Genomic DNA, 20,319 nt, shown 5'->3' on the forward strand with positions numbered 1-20,319 from the left:
AGGGATGCTGTAAAAAACCCCACAGACTAGGTGACTTCAACAAAGAAATTTATTGTCTCACAGTTCCAGAAGCCAGAAGTCCAAAATCAAGGTGTTGGTAGGGGTGGTTCCTTCTGAGGGCTGGGAAAGAGAATCTGTTCCAGGCATCTCTCCTGACTTCTGGTAGCCTCAGGCAGGGTTTGTAGATGGTGTTTCTCTTTGCATCTTCTACCCTCTTCCCCTCTCTATATGTCTGTCTCTGTGCCCAAATTTCCCTTTTTAATTAGTTCCCGAATCAGATTAGATGGGGGCTCACCCTAATGACCTCATTTTAATTTGACCATCTGCAAAGATCCTGTCTTAGTCTGTTTTCTGTTACTATAACAGAATACTTGAGACTGGATAATGTATAAAGAAAAAAGTTTTTGTCTCACAGTTCTGGAGGCTGAGAAGTCCAAGAACAAGGGGCTTGTACTGCATCATCCCGTGACAGAAAAGTAGAAGCGCAGGCAAGTGTGTACACCAGAGCTCACTTTTATAACAAAGCCATCTTGGAAAAACTATAAAGCACTTCCTGAGAGCATCCTTAATCCCTTCATGAGGCTCTACCTTCATGACCGAAACACCTGATATTAGAGTTCACCTCCCTTCACTATTGTACTTTATTGGATGTTAAAGTTCTAAGGCTGGAATTTTGGAGGACAGATTCCAACCTCTGCAGTGTAGCAGATTCTATTTCCAAATAAGGTCATATTCCCAGGTCCAGAGGTTCAGGGCTTCCAGATCTGTTTGTGGGACACGATTCAACCCAGAACACCTGGTAAATGTGTGTGGATATGCTTATAATTTTCAGTCCAGTTGTTGCATTATTAGGCTCTGGTCCTGGAGAAAATATGGCCCTTATAGATACATGCTATTCACCATTTCATTAGAACAGATTGACAAATGTGGTAAATGCATCAGCCGGGAGAAATCTCAAAAGACATCATAAGGAGTTTCATAAGGCAAGGGGGCTGGGGATATAGCTCAGTTGGTAGAGCGCTTGCCTCGCATGCACAAGGCCCTGGGTTCAATCCCCAGCACCACCACTCCCACCTTTGTTCAGATATCACCTTCTGCACAAGAGCTTCTCCCTCTCCCCACCTTAAATTGTGGGAACCCCCCCTACAACCAAGTACTTCCAACAGCACAAAGTAGGCACTAAACAAATACTGCGGAAGTGGAGTGGTTGGTAGGCCGTTGTCCATTTACGATGATTCTTTCAATGGTGTCTGTGCTTGACACCTGGTCTGTTGTAGGTAGGAGGTCTCTGACAAAATATTCTTGAAAGAAAATAGGTGTGATACTCCCTGCAAGGCCTGGGGCCCCAGCTGAGATGCAGACCCTCACAATTCTGCAGCCCCCTAAGCATGGAGAGCCAGGGTTTGACTGCCTTGTTCCCCCAGGACGCGGTCACTTGTGTCTGATGCTGGGTGACAAGGAAATGTGGATCTCCCCCCAAGCTTCAGTCTTGTGAGCTCTATTTCTGCTTGAACAGGGGTTTTAAAGGTGCTTAGGAATATTTGCGCTGACAACGACGGAGAGCCGCACTGCTTTGTAGAGGGAGATAAAACCATCGGGTAAATTTGCCTGGTGCTTCTTTGAGACAACAATGGGAAACCATCAGCCGGTCAAGGCCAAAGCCGCAAAACCGAAGGCACGTGGGAGCCTGCGCAGTCCTGGCTTGGATGTGTGGAGATTTCCAGAACAGTCGAATCGCTCAAAGTCCAGGCCTTGCAGGGTCCTCTGGCTCATCTGTGAGCCACCAGGGCTGGGCTCAAAGGCTCACCTTCTCGGGTCTTCGTGGAGCAGGGGGTCATTAGAGAAGTCACTGCCCCAGGACCAGCCAGGTAAAAGCTTTCTGAGGTCACCATGAGCCGGATGGGGGGCTTGACCGCCCGGCTCTGGGCCTGGTCTCTGTGAGATGGGGAGAACCTGTCATCCTCGCCAACACGGCACAAGTAGGATCCACAAATACACACGGAGTTGCGTGGCTGGTGCAGGAGCTGGTTTCCACCAGGAGGAGCATTCGCCTGCGTGAGGAGGAGCACAGTGGTTTGCTCTCAAATGGTAGGAGGCTGGGAGTGCCTGGGGGGGCAGGAAGGATTATTTGAACCCCAATTTTTTCTACTGCCCTGACCTCTCCCTAAATTCAATTGCCTGGTTGATAGATCCACTAAAATGTGTTCTCAAACTGATGTCCAAAGCAGAACCCTCATGTCCCCCACTGCACCCGAAACTCGCCCCTCCGTCTCTATCTATCTGACCACCTGCTTTGAAACCACATTTTTTTCTTTTAAAAATTGATATGATTTGCATGCCATAAAATTCACCCTTAAAGCATATAATTCAGTGTTTTTTAGAATATGCACAATCAATTTGAGAACATTTTTATTACCCCGGAAGGAAACTCCAAACCCATTGGTAGTTCCTCCTCATTTTGCTCTAATACCACACCCATCCTCAGGCCCTGGCAACCACTCATCTATCTCCTGTCTCTATAGATTTGCTACTCAGGAAGTTTTGCATAAGAGTAACCATACTATATGTGGCCCTTGGTGATGGGCTTTTGTCGCCTGGCATAGGGTCTTCATGGTTCATCCATATAGTAGTAGGTCTCTGATTTCATTTTCACTGCAGAATAATATTCCATTGTATGGATATACCACTAAATTTAGTTACTCATTCATCAGTTGATCAACTAGTCTACTTTCTCTGCTCTCTCAAGACATTTTGGGACTAGCAAGAAAGTCACTGATATTGGTTTCACCAACCTAGACCAGAAGTTTAGAGAGTGGGGATGAGACCCCCTTCTTAAAGTAACCCTGGGTCTTCTGTCTCATCCTGGGCCCATCTGTAGCTCTCAGATCAAGTCCTGTGTCTTGATCCCATTTTAGCATACGCTATGGGTGATGGTAGGTTCAAGGGGTGACTCTTACCCCATGCCCTCTGGTGATGCCCTAGTCAGGGTGGACGCCTTCTCCAGGAGGCTCAGGGGAAAGATCTGGCCCTGTGTAAAGACATGGGCTGACAGGGCGGTCGTCCAGGAAACAGCAGCTCTGGTGGAGGATGTTGAGTTTCGCCCTCCTGAAAGCAGAGCGCTCCCTCCCTCTAAGCTTACCACAACCTGCCCTTATTGCTCCTGCTCCTGAGGCCACCTCTGCCTCTTTCACCAAGAGCAGCAAAAGATCTTGATCCTAGGGTCATGGGGGAGACATCTGGAGGTGCCTCTGTGGCACTGCCCGGGAGGCCAAATCAACCTCGGAGACGGGGGAGTCCTCTAACTGCGATGGCACTGATTGGAGCAGCCCCCAGAGAAGAAAAAGAGCCAGCCTGGATACGGGGGAGAAACATTGAACCAGAGGGCGACCAGTGGACCCAATCAGAAATCCAAAATTCACTCAAAGAGTTTATCTGAAGCCAGCCAGGCACAGAGGTGCCCGCCTGTGATCCCAGCGTCTCGGGAGGCTGAGGCAGGAGGATCTCAAGTTCAAAGCCAGCCTCAGCAATGGCAAGGTGCTAAGCCACTCAGGGAGACCCTGTCTCTAAATAAAATACAAAACAGGGCTGGGGAGGTGGCTCCCTGGTGAAGAGCCCTGGAGTTCAATCCCCAGGACCGAAAATAAAATAAATAAAAAGAGTTTACGCAAAGTCAGACGAAAGAGCTGACGTTGGCACCCATACGGTACACCTGAACTAAATTAAGTATCCGTGGTCATTTGTCAATAGGCAAACCCTTACGGCTTTCATTGATAGGGAGGCTCAAATCACATTTACAAAGGGGGATCTTGATAAATTTAAGATGCTCTCTGTGATCTTAGGGAAGTTATTGAACGTAAGAGAGGAGGACGCCACGGTCACTCGAGACCTGCCTGGACCCCCTCCTGTCATGGTGCCTGTTGTCCTAAGATGTTCCACAGTGGGCCTGGCAGCTCTGACCCCGTGATTAACACATTAACATTAAATTAAATCCTTGGCACTTATAAATTGGCTTGGAAAAAAAAAATGGGACTCCACGGGCCTTCCCCCAGTTCCAACAGTTAATACGGCCCAATCTAAATGAAAGCCGGGACCGTAAGGATTGCCATTCATTATCCAAGACCCCATTTAGTGAAGGGGTATTATCTCCACTGTTTCTCGATTAACAGTCCAATTGGGTCTGTTCTTAAAGTTGGAAAGAATGAACGGGCACCTCACCGTAATCACTGCAAGCCTCAAGCTGAGTCAAGGCTCCGTTGTCCAGTATGATTGAAACTGGAAATGACTCCATTCAATCAGCAACTGGCGAAGGTTTTGCCGTTGTAAATCTGACTAAATATGTTCTGTCTGGTGCATGTTTTGACATCCTAAAATCTGGAGCCTGCCTTTACCTGGATGGGACACAATGCACCTTTACCTGGATACCCACAGGGTACTTGAAGAACTCCGCCATCACATGTAGGTTCCCAGGAGCCAAGGACATCCTGCTCCAAGGAGATGCATCCAACACACATGCACAGGGGAGTTTGCAGGAAAGGAATGGAGTGTCACTTCATTGTCAGTGTAAGGTCTTGCAGCTTTCATAAGTTCCCAAAAATTATGTGGCCACTCTGTCCCCGACGCGGTCAACAAAGAGCTGCTGTCCTTCTCAGCATCTGCAATGTCAGGATGATTTTTGTCTTCAAGTCCATTTTGCCTGTCATTAGCATAAGTCACTCAGCTCTCTTCTAGTTACAGTTTGAGTGACACGTGGACTCCTTTCCCTGTATGTTCAACCTGTTTGTATCATTGAAGCTGAATCGTGTCATGTGTGGATGGTATACAGTTGGATCGATTTTTAAGCCTCTTCTTTCCAACTCTGCCTTTTAATTGGAGTGTCTAAGAGACATTTAATTACTGATAATGTAGGTGTCACGGTTTAGATAAGTGGTGTCGCCCCAAAGCTCGTGTGTGAGACAATGCAAGAAGGTTCACAGGTGAAATGACTAGATCATAAGAGTTGGAACCTCATGGGTGGATTAATCCACTGATATGGTTTAACCGGGTGGTAACTGTAGGCAGGTAGGAGGTGGCTAAATGAAGTAGGTCACTGGGGTGTGCCTTTGGAGTTTATTCGTCCCTGGTGTGTGGGCTTGCTTTCTCATTCCCATGTCCTGAACTGTCCTCCTCTGCCATACCCTTCCGCCATATTGTTCTGCCCCACCTGGGGCCCAGAGCTATGGATTCAGCCATTGATGGACTGAGACCTTTGAAACCATGAGCCAAAATTAAAATTTTCCTCCTCTAGGTTCTTGTGAGGTCTTTTGGTTCCAGCAATGAAAAAAGCTGACTAAAACAGTAGGGATTATGTTGGCCATTTGGTGTGTTTATTAATTCCTTTATTCCTCCACTACTACCTCTGTTTATATTTAATGGATATTTGGAGGTGTGGTATTTTAATTTCCCTCTTGTTTCTTCTTACATTCTTTTGAGTTATTTTCCGAGTGGTTGCCTATGCGCTACAATTAGCAACTTAATTTATAACAATGCAGCTCAGATTAATACCAATTTAATAATAATAATTCCAAAAAATGTGCTTTTACACAGCTCTGTTCTCTCCCCACTCTCTTGTTCTATTATTACCAAATTATATGTTTATGTGTCGATGTCCATCAGTGCAACTTTACGATTGCCTTACGCAGTTGACTTTTAAATCAAAAAGGAAAAAGAGCTACACACCCAGTTACATTCATGCTGTCTTTTGTAATTCCCTGTCTCGTTACGTTTACCAGGGCTCTTTATTTCTTCATGTAGGATTGAGTTATTGTCTGTGTCCTTTCATCCCCTCCTGAAGGACTGCCCCTAGGATTTCTTGCTGGGCAGGTCTGCTAGTGTTAAATGGTCAGTTATTTTTTTTTAAATTTTTTTATTTAGAAATGTCTTAATTTTGCCTTTATTTTTTGAAAGGTAAGTTTTGCTAGATAAAGGATTCTCGGGCAATATTTTTTTTTTTCCTTCAGCACTTTGAATATGTCATTGCTCTGCCTGGTGGTTTGCACAGATGTGGATGGGAGCTCAGCTGTAAATCTTATTAAGGATCTCCTGGACGTGATGAGTCTCCTCTCTCTTGCTGCTTTCAAGATTTCCTGTCTTTGATTTTTGACAGTTTGATTATGATGTTCCTAGGTGTGGATCTCTGAGTTTATCCTACTTGTTAAGCTTTGTAAAATCTCACATTTGATTTCCCTCTTCCAAATCTCAGAAAATCAGCGATTCTTGGCAACTCTACATCCCGAATCCTTTCACTTTTTTCCATCTCCTCGTCCTGCCCTGACCCACACCTTCCTTACCTTCCTCCTGGCCTGGGACAGCAGCCTCCCTACATCATCTCCCTACAACCCTCTCCATTCATTCTCCACCCACCAGGAAAAGAAGTGTTCTGCAAACATTGATCAGATCGCCACGATCCTCTGCTTACAACCTCAGAGCTCTCCATTTCATTTTGCATTAAGCTCTGAACTCAGTCCCTCACCGTCTGGCCCTGCTGGCTTTCCATTCCCTTCCATCCCTCCTCCCCGCCCCAGTTCATGCCACCACCTTGGCTATTTCTAGAACATCCAAGCTCAGCCCAATCTCGGGTCTTCACAGTGCTGTTTCCTCCGTCCTGGGGGAAAGGGGGTTCACCCAAGGTTGGCTCCCTCTCTTCAATCAAATTCTTTCCTAAATGTGACCCAGGAAGTAGTTCCCCACTTACTCCCTAACTCATCACCTGCATTTTTCTTATTTATATATTTGCCTCTTATCTACAGATAGATTCCCACTGGAACTGACCTCCATTTAAACTAATTTGATTACTTACTACTAAAAGAGTAGAGGCTAGAAGAGTGACCAAAGTACACAGTAGCACCTAAAATACTTGTTGAGCCAGGTGTACTAGTGCATGCCTGTAATCCCAGTGATTCGGAAGGCTGAGACAGGAGGATCGAAAGTTTGAGGCCAGCCTCAGCAATTTAGCGAGGACCTAAGCAACTTAGTGGGATCCTGTCTCAAAATTTAAAAAAAAAAATATCAAAAGGGCTGAGAGTGTAGCTCAGGGGTAAATTGCCCCTGAGTTAAATCCCCAGTACTCCAAAAATAAAATAGATAAAATAAAATACTTGTTGACAGAATAATGGTAATACCTATGCCCAACAGGGAGATGTCATTTATTTCCAAGGTCTTCCATATAGTGAGAGCTGCACGGAGCCCCGGGAGGCAATGAAAGTTCCAAACCTGCTTCCCCCAGCAGCAGAGACCTGGTCCCCGACTGCCTTTGTTTCAGCTGCATTTTTATCACTTTTCAATTCATTAATCATTGATCATTCAGCTACGGTTTCCATGGCAATCCTTACCCAACCAGAATATTCTATCATCCAGGACACTATCTACTCCACCCTTATTGGAGAACCCAGGAAACTAACAAGGTGTTTTCTGGCCTCAAGCTAAGGGTAAGGTCCTCAGTGGGGAAACTAAGGCCAGGGGTGTCCTTCAGATGAGGGGTTCAAGTCATAAGGAGCCCCCTGGTTTGAATGAATGGCTCGTTTCGGTCAGGCAGGTCAACATCGCAGAGGAGCAGTGTGCAGCTGAGCCGTGGCTCCTCTGTCTTCAGATCAGGTTAGCAAGGAGCATTTTGGTCCCATGCTTTGGGCTCGAAGCTCTCCCAGCTGCAGGGAGGAAGTTATCTGAATCACCAGCGGTTCCCAGGGTCTGCTCTAGCAAGAGGCAGTGTCGAGGATGGGGTGGGTCAGCTCCGCACCTGGCATGTGCACAAAACGAGGAAACCCTTCGTCCCCTTCCCAGGGCCACCTGGGATTTTCATCAAGAGAATTTGTAATAAACTGCTCTCCACGTGGCCTCGAATGGTGGGCTCCAAAGACCCCTGAGCCAAAGGCATGTGTCCTAATTTCACCTTTTCCCAACACTAAGAGGGTTTAGTTCCTGCGAGAATCTTCACAATGCCGAAGATGGACTCCAGGGACCTTGGTGAACCCCTGGTCTTGGCTTAGAGGTTACTTTCCTATTGAGCCTTGGTATCAAGCACATCCTGTCAGGTGGCCCCCAGATTAGACTCTTGGGTAGAGACAAACCAAGATAGATTCTGTAGCTGCTTAATATAAAAATGGAGGGCTGGGGATGTGGCTCAGTGGTACCGCACTTGCCTGGCATGGGAGAGGCACTGGGTTCCATCGCCAGTACTGCCAAAAAAAGACAGAAGTGGCCAGTGGTGACAGAAATGGGGAAACTATCAAGGCCCCCGATCAGGGCCAGGTGGGAACAGAGGGGGCACAGGGTGGAAGCAGGGGTGCTGGGTTCCTCAGAACCAAGGAGCAGAAGGCAGAGGTGAGTGGGAGTGGGTGGTGGAAGGAAGGGCCTTCAGAGTTGCTGGCCGGCTGTGCCCCTGGGTCTGCCCTTCACTGGCTGCAGACTCCAATTGCAGCTTTAATTGTTCTGTGAGTTCACCTGCAAGGGGTAGCCTTTCAGGGGTTTGTTAAATGAATTCAAGGAGATGCTAAGTGGATTAAATGGGATGCTAAATAGATCTGTGGGGCACCTGCACAGATTAGGCACTGAGCAGAATGTCACCTGGAGGCAACTCAGGGTCCTCTTGCTGAGCTCGATGGTGGATCCTTGGGTTGAGAAGAGAGTGACAGCCTGGGGACACAAAGCCTGCTGGGCATCCACAGCCTGGCACTGGGCAGAGGGGCAGACCTGGGCTAAACCCTCCCGCAGGCCCACAGTGTGCCCTCAGGGTGCCCCCCCTTCCCCCACAAGCCTCAGCAGCTGTGCTTCTGCCCACCCCTCCTACCCTTGGCCTGACAGGGAACACAAAGCCCAAAGCATCTTCCAGTGCATTTTAATCAAAATTCCATCATGAAGAGAGTTCTCGTGGCATACAATGTCAGGATGAGCACGTCAACTTGGTCCTACAAATGGAATCTCCACAGATTTGCACTTCAAACAGGTATGAAAAATAAAATATATAATATTTAGCTTTGTAAATTTCCCCACTTAATTACTTTCCCTTTAAAATAAGTTACAATGTGTTAAGCAGCCTGGAGTCACTAGCAGATATCAAATGACACCCATTTCCCTCACAGTTCTGGGGAAACAGTAGATGGGACGGTGAACCGCTCACAGGACCCACGAGGATGAGGACAAGCACGCACCTCGCAGGGCAGGACACCAGGAGTGGGAGCCTCCTAATGGCTGTTCTCTTCTACTGGGAAAAAATTAATCCCCCAAGCCACGGGGATGGTTGTAAAAGCTGCAGATGAACTTTGGCACCACATGAGAAGAGAGGCCTTTCAAAGCCACTGAGCGATGATTCAGTCAGGGATGATTCAGTCAAAGCGGGGGTTTGAGGAAGAGGTGGCAGAGGGGGAGGGGTCAGCTGTCACCACCCTCCTCCATTCTGGAGCCAGGACGCCCCCTCTGCTTGGGAGAAGGCAGGCTTCATGGTGGCAGCTGCCCCTGGAGGCTTGAGACTCCTGGGACAGGGACTCACAATGCTGTCACCAGCAGGGGTGCACTCCACACAAGGGATGGGGGGTGGCTGCACAGCTATTAAAGGGGACAGACAACAAGGACACCAGGGACCCAAGGGGCAGGCAAGGCTGGGCAGCGCCAGCACTTATGGGGACTCTGGAGAGGGGCTTGTGGACCTCGCCCCTGGCGGGGAGTCAGCTCTTTGCCCACATGCGGCTCAGGCTTCTTCCCTGGGGACTCCAGTATGATCCCCAAAACAACAAAGTCTTAGGGAGGAACAAACATGCTAGTGACAAATGCTGCCACCCAGCCTCCGTCTCGAAATCCTCCAGGAATGGGCTTTGGGGTCCTGCCCACGAGGGCAGGAGGTTTGACACAGTTTGGCTGGGGAGTAACTGGCCCTGAACTCCCCACAGGGACAGCCTGGTCCCCTCCTGATCGGGGAGAAGGTGGCTACAAGTCCAGGAGGCGTTCCTCACAGGTCTCCACGGGCCACTTGGAAGCTCCTCCAAACACATCGACGTTGTTGTCCACCCAGGGGATGATGTTGCCTGGCATGTTCGTGGAGCAGTTGGCGATGTTGACGATTTCTTGTGCGCGAAGGACGCGGTCCCATATGTTGAACTGGCTGAGCTCCCCCACGAACGCCTGCGTGGCATCAAACCTGCCCCCCACAGTGTCCTGGGAAACGGAACAGGACATCCACATCAAGGGGCATGCACATGCAAACTCGGCTGCTCACTCTCCAGGGATACTGGTGGGAGGAGCACCCCCCACACCCCCCCACCTGCCAATCACACCCAGACCCAGACTGTATCGGTCCTCGGGTTCCAGGGCACATCAGGCCTGGAGACAGCTTTCCTCAAAGCACCCATTTTATATGGGGGAAACTGAGGCCAGAAAGGAGACACCTGCCTGAAGCTGGGAGAGTGGCTGGGCCTCCAGACTCCCAGCCCTCAGGGGACAGGCCGTGGAGGAACTGAGGGGGGAAGGGGGCCAAGGAGGGCCCAGCCTCCAAGCCCCACCCAGCGCCTTCCACTGTCCTCACACCTTAACACAGGCTGGCAGGGTGAGTCTCCTCTGCCCCCAGCCAACCACTGCTCCCCTCACCTAGATGGCAAGTTCCTCGGAGGGAGCCTCGAGGTCTCCCTGTCCCCTCCCCATCCCCCTGCAGGCTTCGATCCCCCAGCATTTCCCAAGTGCCCCTGCTGGGGCCAGGGCCAGACCCTGGGCAAGGAGCTCCTGGATTCCAGCTGCAACATCCTGTGCCAGCCAAGGCCAAGTGCTCACGGAATGCCTCTCCACCCCAGAAGGAAGCTGGACCCGAATCCCAAGATGCACTGTGACCACAGGGACACTCTTGCCCCTGGGTCAGATCCCACCACACCAATCTGGTCCCTGTCCCTCAGGCCATAGTGGCCAGCTCTGTGGGGCAGACAGCTCGGGTGGGCAGCTTGAGGGGAGCCTGTGCTGCTGGCCTGGCATCCCCACCTTGCAGCATCCAGGGAAGGCACCCACCTGCTCCTGCCCAAGGATCAGCACACCCCCTGGCTTGATGGGGTGCCAGGGGGCCAGGTTCTCCCCAGTGCCAAGCTTCTCTCCATCCTGGAAAGCTTCCCACATGCCATCCCGTGTTGTCCAGGTGATACATATGTGGTGCCACTTGCCGTCGCTGACAAATAAGGGAAGTTGTGCAACCTGTGGGTAGCAACGCACAGTGAGGACTGCTGGGGCTCCGATCTGCAGGGACGCCCCTGGGCAGGTAAGGCAGGTACCTGGGTGTCCCAGGGCCACCGCTTCTCCCTTTCCCCTGGTCCTGCTGGACTTCCCTACAGGTGGTGACACTCCTGACACTCACACACAGATGGAGGCAGAGGGCAGCCTTGGCACAAGCCCCTGCTGTGACAAGGACACTCTTGGCTTGACTGAGTGCCTACCTTCCCATGCAAGCTCTGAGCTCTACGTGCAGAGCCCAAGGGAGTCAGCCCCTCCCCCCTCCCCCTCCCCCCATCCCCCAGCCAACTTGGGAAAATAGTGAGAACTGGGATCTTCTCTCAGGCAGAGTCCCGGACCCCCCAGGTGGCACTCAGGGATCTGAGCGTGCTGGGGCGGGGGTGGGTGCCAGGTCCTGGGTCCTGCCTGTGCAGCGGGCTGGAAGCCTCTGAGTGTGTGCAGGGAGGGGCAGGAGCACGTGTGGGGGGCGTGAACAGGCTCCAGCCACCTGTGAAAGCCACCCAAGGCAGGCTGTGCACCGCCCTGTTGTTACTGCTGGTCTCCTAGCAACCTCAAGCCTCCCTCCCGGGAATTAGATGTTTATAAGAGGTCTAAATACAGAGGAAAACAAGGCCCTCAGGCCTACAGTGTCCTGGGGTGTTATTTAGAGCAATTAATCCTTGGCTCAGGGAAGAGTACTACCAACTTAAACAAAGTCTACCTGGGGCACTTCAGGGAAGACCACAGAGCCAGGGGTTCGGCTCCCTCCCTCTCCAGTCCTGGAGTGGCTTCAGCAGCCAGGGAATGAATATAGCCATCAAATGCTCAGAGGCACCCAGGAGGAGGAGGAGGCGCATTTGTTGAGTATGACCTTAGAAGGAAAGTTTGGCGTTGGGGCTGCAGGCAGGTCCCAGTGGGCCCCACCCCTCTTTCAAGGAAACCTCATTTCTAAATGCCTATTAAAGAGGAGCAATTGCTTTGAAAGAAGACTATGGGTCCAGAGAACAGATGGGCAGTTGGCATGGGCTGGGGCAAGAGCTGACTATGAAGGAAATGAGGAAATCGGGGTGATGATGCGTTACATTAAACATACTTGCTGTTTTATATGTGTACAAACACGGAACTGCTCATGTGTCTATATCAGATGTATATTATTTTTGTGGTTGTGGTTACACAACTGAATGCATTTATCAAAACTGGCCAAAACATACATTAAAAAGTGTAAATTTCATCATATGCAAATTATTTCAATAAGCCTGATCTCTCAAAAAGGCATGCCCAGAGCAGCGGTCACCCTCAGACGTGCACACGTGCCCTTTGCCAGAACACTTGGGTGAGTCGGCCAGGCTGTCCCTGCATGCAGATCTGCTCTCTGCTCCTCCTACTCCCTTGGTGACTGGACTCTCTGCTGCCTCTTGGCCAGACTCACAGCTTGGATCACCACCAGCAGCAGCTGCCCCTACGGCTTGCCTGGCTGCCACCCCTTAGAAGGGACTGACTCAGTGCAGAGCTGTCCCTATGAGGAGGACCGCTCTGCCGATGCAGGCCTGTGGCCCCTGCTCTGTGGATGAAGGCAAGTGTGGTAGGCTGGGATCTGGACAGCGTGGTAAAGGCTGGTCGGTGCTGACACCCTCCAGATGTCCACCTCCCTCAACACCTGGATCCGCTGCCTGAGGGGTGGGGAGCACGAGCAGGCCTACCTTGTCATTGATGAGCAGCTCGATGGGGTTGTTACCCCACTCGATCAGCACGATCTCATTGGCCTGCCCGGGCACAGCGTAGGAGAACGGGGTGCCGATGCCCGGCGAGGCACTGGACCGCAGCCACAGGCAGATGGTGAAGGCATACAGCTCGGGCAGTGTCTTCTTGATCTTGCCATACAGGTAGTTTGTCCGGAGAGGAAGGGAGACTTTGAATGCATCTGGTGACTTAAATGCACTGTTGCCTGGGTGGAGAGAGGAGAAGCCACAGCAAGTTAGACCACCCTCCTCCAGCCTGGGCAGGGGAGTCTCTTGGGGACCCCATGCAGGCAGCCCCTAGAATGACTGGCTACCTGTCACATGCTGGCCTTGTTCCAAGTGCTAAAGTCCAGCAGCCAGAGAGACAGTGCTTGCCCTCAGGGAGGGATGGGGAATACAGACAAGGACCCAGCAGCAAGCGAAGAGGGAAATCGGGCAGCTATTCCAGCTATGAGTGGCTGATATGGCCAGCAAAGGATGGTGACCTCAGGGCAAGGAAAGGTCTGCCACCAACAAGGACTACCCCATAAGTACCAGCCAGTACAAGGCCCAGGAAGGCCCAGGAAAGGGGAGAAAGAATCTCCTGTGAGCAACGCACTGGACCCGGTAGAGAATTCTGCTTGTCTTTTAGAATAGAAGAGGCCTATTTAAATCCAAAGGGGAAGCTCGGATCCCTTCATTAACATTTCCTATTTTCTTAACTATCTATTTATTTACGGTACTGGCTATTGAATCCAGGGTGCTTTACCACTGAGCTGCATCCCAGCCCTTTTCATTTTTATTCTCTCTCCAGCAGGGTCTTGCTACACTGCCCGGGTTGGCCTTGAGCTTGCAATCTTCCCACCTCAGCCTCCCATGTTGCTGGAAATACAGGTGTGGACCTGTATTCATTTTAATAAATTTTATTAAGCCCAGCTTAATAAAACGATGAAAAGCTTCAGGAAGGAGGTAGAGACAAGTTGGGTTTAATGTCCTCATTCATATGGGCATAAGGGAAGGTTCCAGAAAACCCTTCCTCAATGATATCCTCGGATCTTTCCTTGGCTTCTCTAGCAAGGGCAGGGTCCAGAACCCAAGGGGCCTTGTGCTGACAGGTGGAAAGTCTCACAAGGAACTGGACACTGCAGGAGTAAGCCTGTGTCACTTGTCACACTGAATAATTACCACCACAAGGGCCAGGAGTCGGGCTCTGGGTCTTGACATTACAACTCCACTTACAAGTGGCTGTGGTCTGAATCTCTGCTGTGGACACCTTTGCTCCTACTGGCCCTTTCCTCCCAGGAGAGGCTGTATTTCCTGAGCATTCCCTGTAGTATGGAACCAGTGGGGGGCAGAAGTGGTGCCCTCACTCAGAAAACACACCTGGCCAGAGCCTTGCTGCTTCTAGACCTTTCTAGGACTGGTAAAAACTTCCCAGGTCCCCTGGCCACCCACATGGACACAGCACTTCTAAAATCCTTGAACACCAACTCTCAAGTGGATTTAGTGACTTTCAATGCAGTCTTGGTTTAATCTCAAAATGAATTTAACAACAATAGTCCCTGCTGCCACACGTTCCAGTTTGCAGAAAACACTTGATTCTGTGAGCTGTCATGGTGACATGCTTTCCTCTATTTGGGGACCAGATCCTGCCTGTGAAGGAGCCCAAATACCCTTCACTCATTCAACACACATTCAGTAAATACCCACAAGGTGCCCGATGGTCAGATAACCTTTCTCCACTATAACCTTCCCCCACTGGACTTGCTTTCAGAAGCCCTTTGGTGCCAGAGTTCACGGGGATCTGAGGAGGGCCTTCTGCATGGGACAGCAGCAGGGCTCAGTGTCCCTCCCAGGCTCTGGAGCAGGCAAAGCATCAATACGAGGATCTGGTCTTCCTGGCTGGAGTCTCCCTGACTCACCCTGGCCTGGAAGCTGGGGAGCTGGGCCACAGTGAAGGCAGTGGCTGGGCCCTCATTAGGCCAAACAAAATCAGAGACAGAACCAGAAAGTCCCCACTCCCCCATTTTGTAGACTGCACAGTTGAGGCGCTGAGGCTCAGAGAAATGAAGTGACTTATGCAAGGTCACACAGCTAGTGAATAACAGAGCAGGACTGGAAGTCCCTCTTTCCACTACATGTAGCCACCAGCACTTAATCTTCAAGTGGCAAATGGCCATGTTCTTAATGAAGGCATCATTATCTAATAAAGAGAAATGGCTTCTATGCTTGCAGGTGGGCCGGCTTGCCAATTTAATAAGAGTCAGTGTCGGTAATATCGTTAGCTTGGTGACAACAGATAGGTTTAATTAGAGTTAGGAGAGCTGAGGGCAGGGGAGGGGGCTCATACCCTGAAAGCTGGTGCCTTTTATTTGAATAAAAGAGCTTAGAGGTTCAGAGGAAACTTGGTTAAAACCAATTAAGGAATTAAAAGGCCTGACCAATAAATCAGAGACTGCAGGTGGCAGACAAGTCCAAGGAGGGGGGCGGGCAGCCTGGGGCCAGAAGCAGGAGGCTCTGGTCTTCTTGGTGCCAACACGGATTTCAACACAGAGCCGAGCTGCGCCTGGCCAGCTGGCCAGACTCTGGAAACCCTTGCAAATGATCGGACCTTACAACAAGGAAAATCGGGCATCCTGGGGACCAGGTAGCATAAGCATTCACACCCAGGGGGTGGGGGCTGCCTGCTAAGCTCCAGGGAGCCTCTTGCCCAGTAGGGCCAGAACCTTCAGTCCTCCTCTGGGTCATCAACCTGAATCCCAGCTCTACAGTGGACACAGGCGTCACTGGCTCTTCCACTTCAGTCTCTCATCTGCAACAAATACCTGCCATAGGGTGGCTGCAGGGCCTAGAGGAGACAGAGTATGAAACCCACAGCCAAGAATCTGGCCCAGAACAGGCCCAGGATCGTGGGCCATTGGCCAGAGATCCCCAAAGTCTCCCACTTGCTACATTGTTGAAATCTACCTCCTCTGAGCTCAAGTGGTGCTGCTCAGGACCTTGATGTACTTTCCACCCATAGCACAATGTGGGGCTGCGTGGTTACACACCCCTTTACAATGGTCACAAATAGGACAGAGAACAAACTGGTAAGCAAATGGTCACTTTCCTTAAAGACTCCTCCCCAAACTGAGTTGATAGAGCACAAGGAAGATTTCAGAGTTTCCATAGTGGGGTCAAAGGGCACCAGACCATAAAAGCTGAGCTGCTTCTCTTGAGCCAGTCTTCGGCAGGCATGGCCACCAGGGGCGTGGCCCCATTATCATCAAGCGTCCCTTCTGGGTCAGATAGCTTTGAGGACTTTTAGTGAGAACTATGGATGGTTGAACCAGGATGCCTGGGCCTGAGTCCTGAGTCCTGACTCCTTCCTTCTGGCTGCGAACAGACAGGCTACGGATGGGAGGGGGTCTCCAAGGGGCAGCTCCTGGTAGCCAGAGCCACAATGAAGGGGACTGGAGTAAAGCACGTGAAACACAGCGGTCTCGAGTCGGGGGACAGACAAGAGGAAGGTGCAGGTTCACATCACTGTTGTCGCTCAACAGTGAGTGGCCCAGGCCTCTTTGGTCCCCTTTACCCAAAGGACATTTGTCTGGCTGAGAAATGAGATGCTTCTCATCTGTGAAATAAATACAACAGCAACCTAATCCCCAGAGGTGAGGCACTCAGTACCTGCCTGCCTGCCTCCACGCTGACTTTGTGCACTCCTACAGCACGTCTCCTCGGGGCAACTTGGCCACTATGCAAGAGAGCTACCAGCCCTCCGGATTTCTGCTCTGGTTCTACAGCCTCCCCTCAAGACACTAAACTGCAGTGTGCCCACGTCATGGCCCTGAATGTCCCTAGGATCCACTGTGGTTGAGAGCAGGTCAAGGAGTCCACTCTGGCCGTGGCCAGATGCCACCCTCCACTCCTGCTTGATGGAAAGGCCTCCGCTGCAGCTATTCTGCCCTCAGGGAAGGCTCTGAGACCTAACGGGTCTCCTGGTGTCACCCAGAAGCAGAGGGGAGGCAGAGAGGAAACTGTCTTCCACACTCAAGAATCCAAGTTAAACAGGTTAGCCACGCTTCACCCTGTCAGGGAAGAAAGGATAGACTTCTCTGGAGAAAGAGAGAAAAGGAAAGGGGTAGAAGAGACATGTGACTCATGGGATGAACAGACCATGAGTGAATCCCCTTCTCCTTCTGGCCCTCCTCAGCCAATGTCATTACAAGAATCACAGGGATTCTGCTATTGGACATTCTCCTATCAATTCATAAAACCAAGTAATCAAAAATTGCCTTTGCCGTGTAAGTGCATCTGAGAACATTATTATCCTATACTCATTTCAGCAACCAAACTTCACACCTATGCCACCCAGCAATTTGGGAGTTGATAAATACAACCTGAATTATGTAGGGCCTTTGATTCCTCCCTTTGTCTCCTGTGGGAGAAATTTACCCACCACAGTGTGAACAGGGAAGAGAAAGATACCAGAATTTGCTGCAAGGATTAGTTGAGGCTGAAATGCCCATGTGGCAGAAGGCCAGAGATCGGGTTGTTTACCCAACCTGGTCTCCAATTCATTTGCCTTCCCATGGGTAATGCCAGTAGGACTGGGGACTAATTCCTGAGATGACCATTGTCGGTCACCTTTATTATTTGTACAAATGCCCAAGAACACCTCCCCGTTATGCCACAATCACTGCTGTCCATAAACTAAAATCTTGGGTCTGACCACAAGTGATGAAAATCAGGCCACTCAGACAAAACAAACACAGCACGTACCTCGCTCCAGCTCGGCCACCCTCTGCAACAGTGCGTTCAGGGTGCTCTCTGTCTTCTGCCGGTGAGCGGAGGTCTCATTGTGGAGCAGGGACTTCTCGTCCTCCAGCTCTGCCACCTTGCGCAGCAGCTGCCTCTCCAGCTCCCCCAGCCGTCGCTGTAGCACCTCTCGAAAGTCGCTAGGCAGCCCAGCATTTGACACGTTCGTGCGGAGCTGGAGCTTTTAGTTGCCGAGAGAGAGGGGGACAAGAGGGAGAGACATTCAGGCCAGCTGAATAGAAATTGTGACATGTGGCTCCAATGGCCCGACCACACAGGGAGAAGCTTCCAAAACTCAGCATTAAATCATGCCAATGGCTCAAAGGGGAGCATTTCACTGATGCTTTTTTTTTTTTTAAAGGAAAGGATTTCAAAGTCAGAATTACTTTGCTGCAGTATTTAAAACTTGCAAATCCCATTTTCCCCTCTCAAAGCTGCTTTTCTCCTCTTAATAAAAAGTAAAAATTTTAACCACCTGCAATTCAGAAAAAGACCAAATCAGAGAGGATTTTGTTTTACAGCGTTAATCAATGGTACTCAAAGCTAGTGAGCTTGCATCTAGAAATGAAAGCATCCTCCAAGTTTTAGATCAGTACAAAGTAAACACCTAGGCTTGCAGAGATATTCTGGAAAATGACAGACATAAAATGTTACTATTCTAAATTCCAGAAATATTTTTTTAATGCTGTTTCTAAATCTTCACTTCCTATTTCTCTTATCCCTCCGCCACCATGCTGGCTCTGGAAGCAGCCTGCTGCTGCCTTAGCCAAGAGCCCTTGGCAAGTTCTTTACCCCTTCCTACGTCCAAGTGTTCTAAACTGTAAACTGCAAAAAATAGAACTGCCTCATGCCATTCATTGCAAGGGTTAAAATTAAGTAATATGCCTGACTTATATTTAGTCCTCAAGAAATGTTAGCTGTTAGTAATCACAATGACTAATAAGAGGTACAGATGCTGGAAATACTGTATTTAGCTGTCATGCCAAAAGAAACCCTCCAATAATTTAGCAATAATTACCACCTGTAATTTAAAACCTACTTTTGCTAATAGGTATGTTGATGAATGCTATTAACAGCTACGTCCACACTTCTTAAGTAGAGTGTAAAGAAAAATTAATTGATGATTTCTCTCTCAAAGTTCCAAACTGCACACATCTTTCAAGAAGAGCCAAGGGAATAAGGTCCCCTTCCCCCAAAGCTATCCTGAAGGGCACCTTAAAATGGTCCAACTTAGTAGTCTGAGGCATCTTTGAAGTTAAGATGTTTGCTCTGATGCTAATTCTTAAGTCGCTGGTGGCCTCCCTGCATTCTCTTCTCAATGAGTCCCTGCCCCTTCTCTGGTTCAGTCCGACCCTATTTATAAAAGCAAACAGCACATGCCCAGGGTAGTTGACCTCCTGATGCAGCCTCACAGCACTGAACACAACCATCAGGAGCACACCCGGCTCAGAGATTTGGATTTAGCAGGGAGAGTTAAGAGGATATCCGGTCCCAGATATTTCGCTCCAGTCTTGGTGGTCGGGGTTAGCTAGCTAGGATCTTGGGAAGTTCACAGTGGGCTCAGCGGGCAGTCCAGGCGCGCAAAGTTGGGGGATTTCATCCCTTTCCAACAAGGAGATGGGGGTGGGCGGGAGGAAGGGGTGCGACGCTAAGTAAGGTCCAAGGCAGGTCCAAGACCCTCTCCCTGCACCCCCAAACTCAGCTCACCCCAAGGATAAGTGCACATCAGACAGGACCATGTACGGATCTCTAGCATAATCTCCATCCCAAGACCCGAGGGCGTCACCCCCTAGATACCCCGCGCACGCCACTACCTCGAGGCTCTCCAGGCGGTCCTTGAGGGTCTGCAGCGAGCGGCTGAGCTGCTCCACGACGTGGCCCGGGTCCCTCGGCAGGTCGCCCATGGTGTCCTTGCCGGTGGCCGTGCCCCGCGCCTTGCCGCCCGCCAGCCCCTCGCAGCGCGCCAGCTTGCCCGTGAGCTCACGAATGGCCTCGCGCTGCGCACCCAAGGTCTCCTTCTGCTGCACGACGGTCTCACGCAGCTGCAGCACAGCGGCCCGCAGCTCCTCTTCGGGGCTCAGCGCGCCGCCCTGCATGGGCATCGCGGGCAGCTGGCAGCCGGCGCGCGCCGCCTCCGGTGGTAGCGCCGTGCACACGAAGCGACTGCCGGGCGCCGGGCTGTCCTGGGCCCCGGCGACCAAAGCGAGCGCCACGCCGGCGACCAGAAGCGCCCACATCGTTCCGCCGCCGCGTTCACCTCAGCATCTGCTGGTGGACGGGAGCCGTCGGGGCGCGAGGCAGAAGGCGCTTTCGCCGCTGGTGCGTCCGAGCTCTTCGCTCGAGGGGCCGCGTGGGCCGCGGGACCCGCGCCACCTGCCGTCGCACTACAGCGCTCTCCTCCCGGCACGGCGCTCTGGCCCGGCCCGGCCTGCGCGCCCTTTCTTAAGTTGGGAGGGGGGGTTACTGGCGCGTGGGGCGCGCGCCGAGGGCTCTGATTGGCTCGGCTGGTTGCACGTCACGCGGGGGGCGGGGCGGGGGCGCTTCTCACCGCGCGGGGCGCCGGGGAGGGCGCGTGGGCCGGAGCCCG

At 51.0% G+C, this 20,319-nt stretch overlaps 1 protein-coding gene and 1 non-coding gene across 2 annotated transcripts; one reads left to right on the forward strand and one right to left on the reverse strand.

Annotated features, from left to right (window-relative positions):
- Positions 1–994: 994 nt before the first annotated feature.
- Positions 995–1,067, forward strand: Trnaa-cgc (transfer RNA alanine (anticodon CGC)). The gene has a single exon. It is a non-coding gene; the product is annotated as a tRNA-Ala (tRNA).
- An 8,887-nt stretch (positions 1,068–9,954) lies between these two features.
- Nptx2 (neuronal pentraxin 2) lies at positions 9,955–19,969 on the reverse strand. Its single transcript, XM_026404200.2, has 5 exons — positions 19,547–19,969; positions 17,697–17,913; positions 12,915–13,159; positions 11,020–11,199; positions 9,955–10,182 (listed from the first exon to the last, which is right to left on the reverse strand). The coding sequence occupies exons 1-5, from the start codon at positions 19,967–19,969 to the stop codon at positions 9,955–9,957; spliced, it is 1,293 nt and encodes a 430-aa protein (XP_026259985.1).
- Positions 19,970–20,319: the final 350 nt, after the last annotated feature.

This window comes from Urocitellus parryii, chromosome 9, assembly GCF_045843805.1.
Source record: "Urocitellus parryii isolate mUroPar1 chromosome 9, mUroPar1.hap1, whole genome shotgun sequence".
NCBI lineage: Eukaryota > Metazoa > Chordata > Mammalia > Rodentia > Sciuridae > Urocitellus > Urocitellus parryii.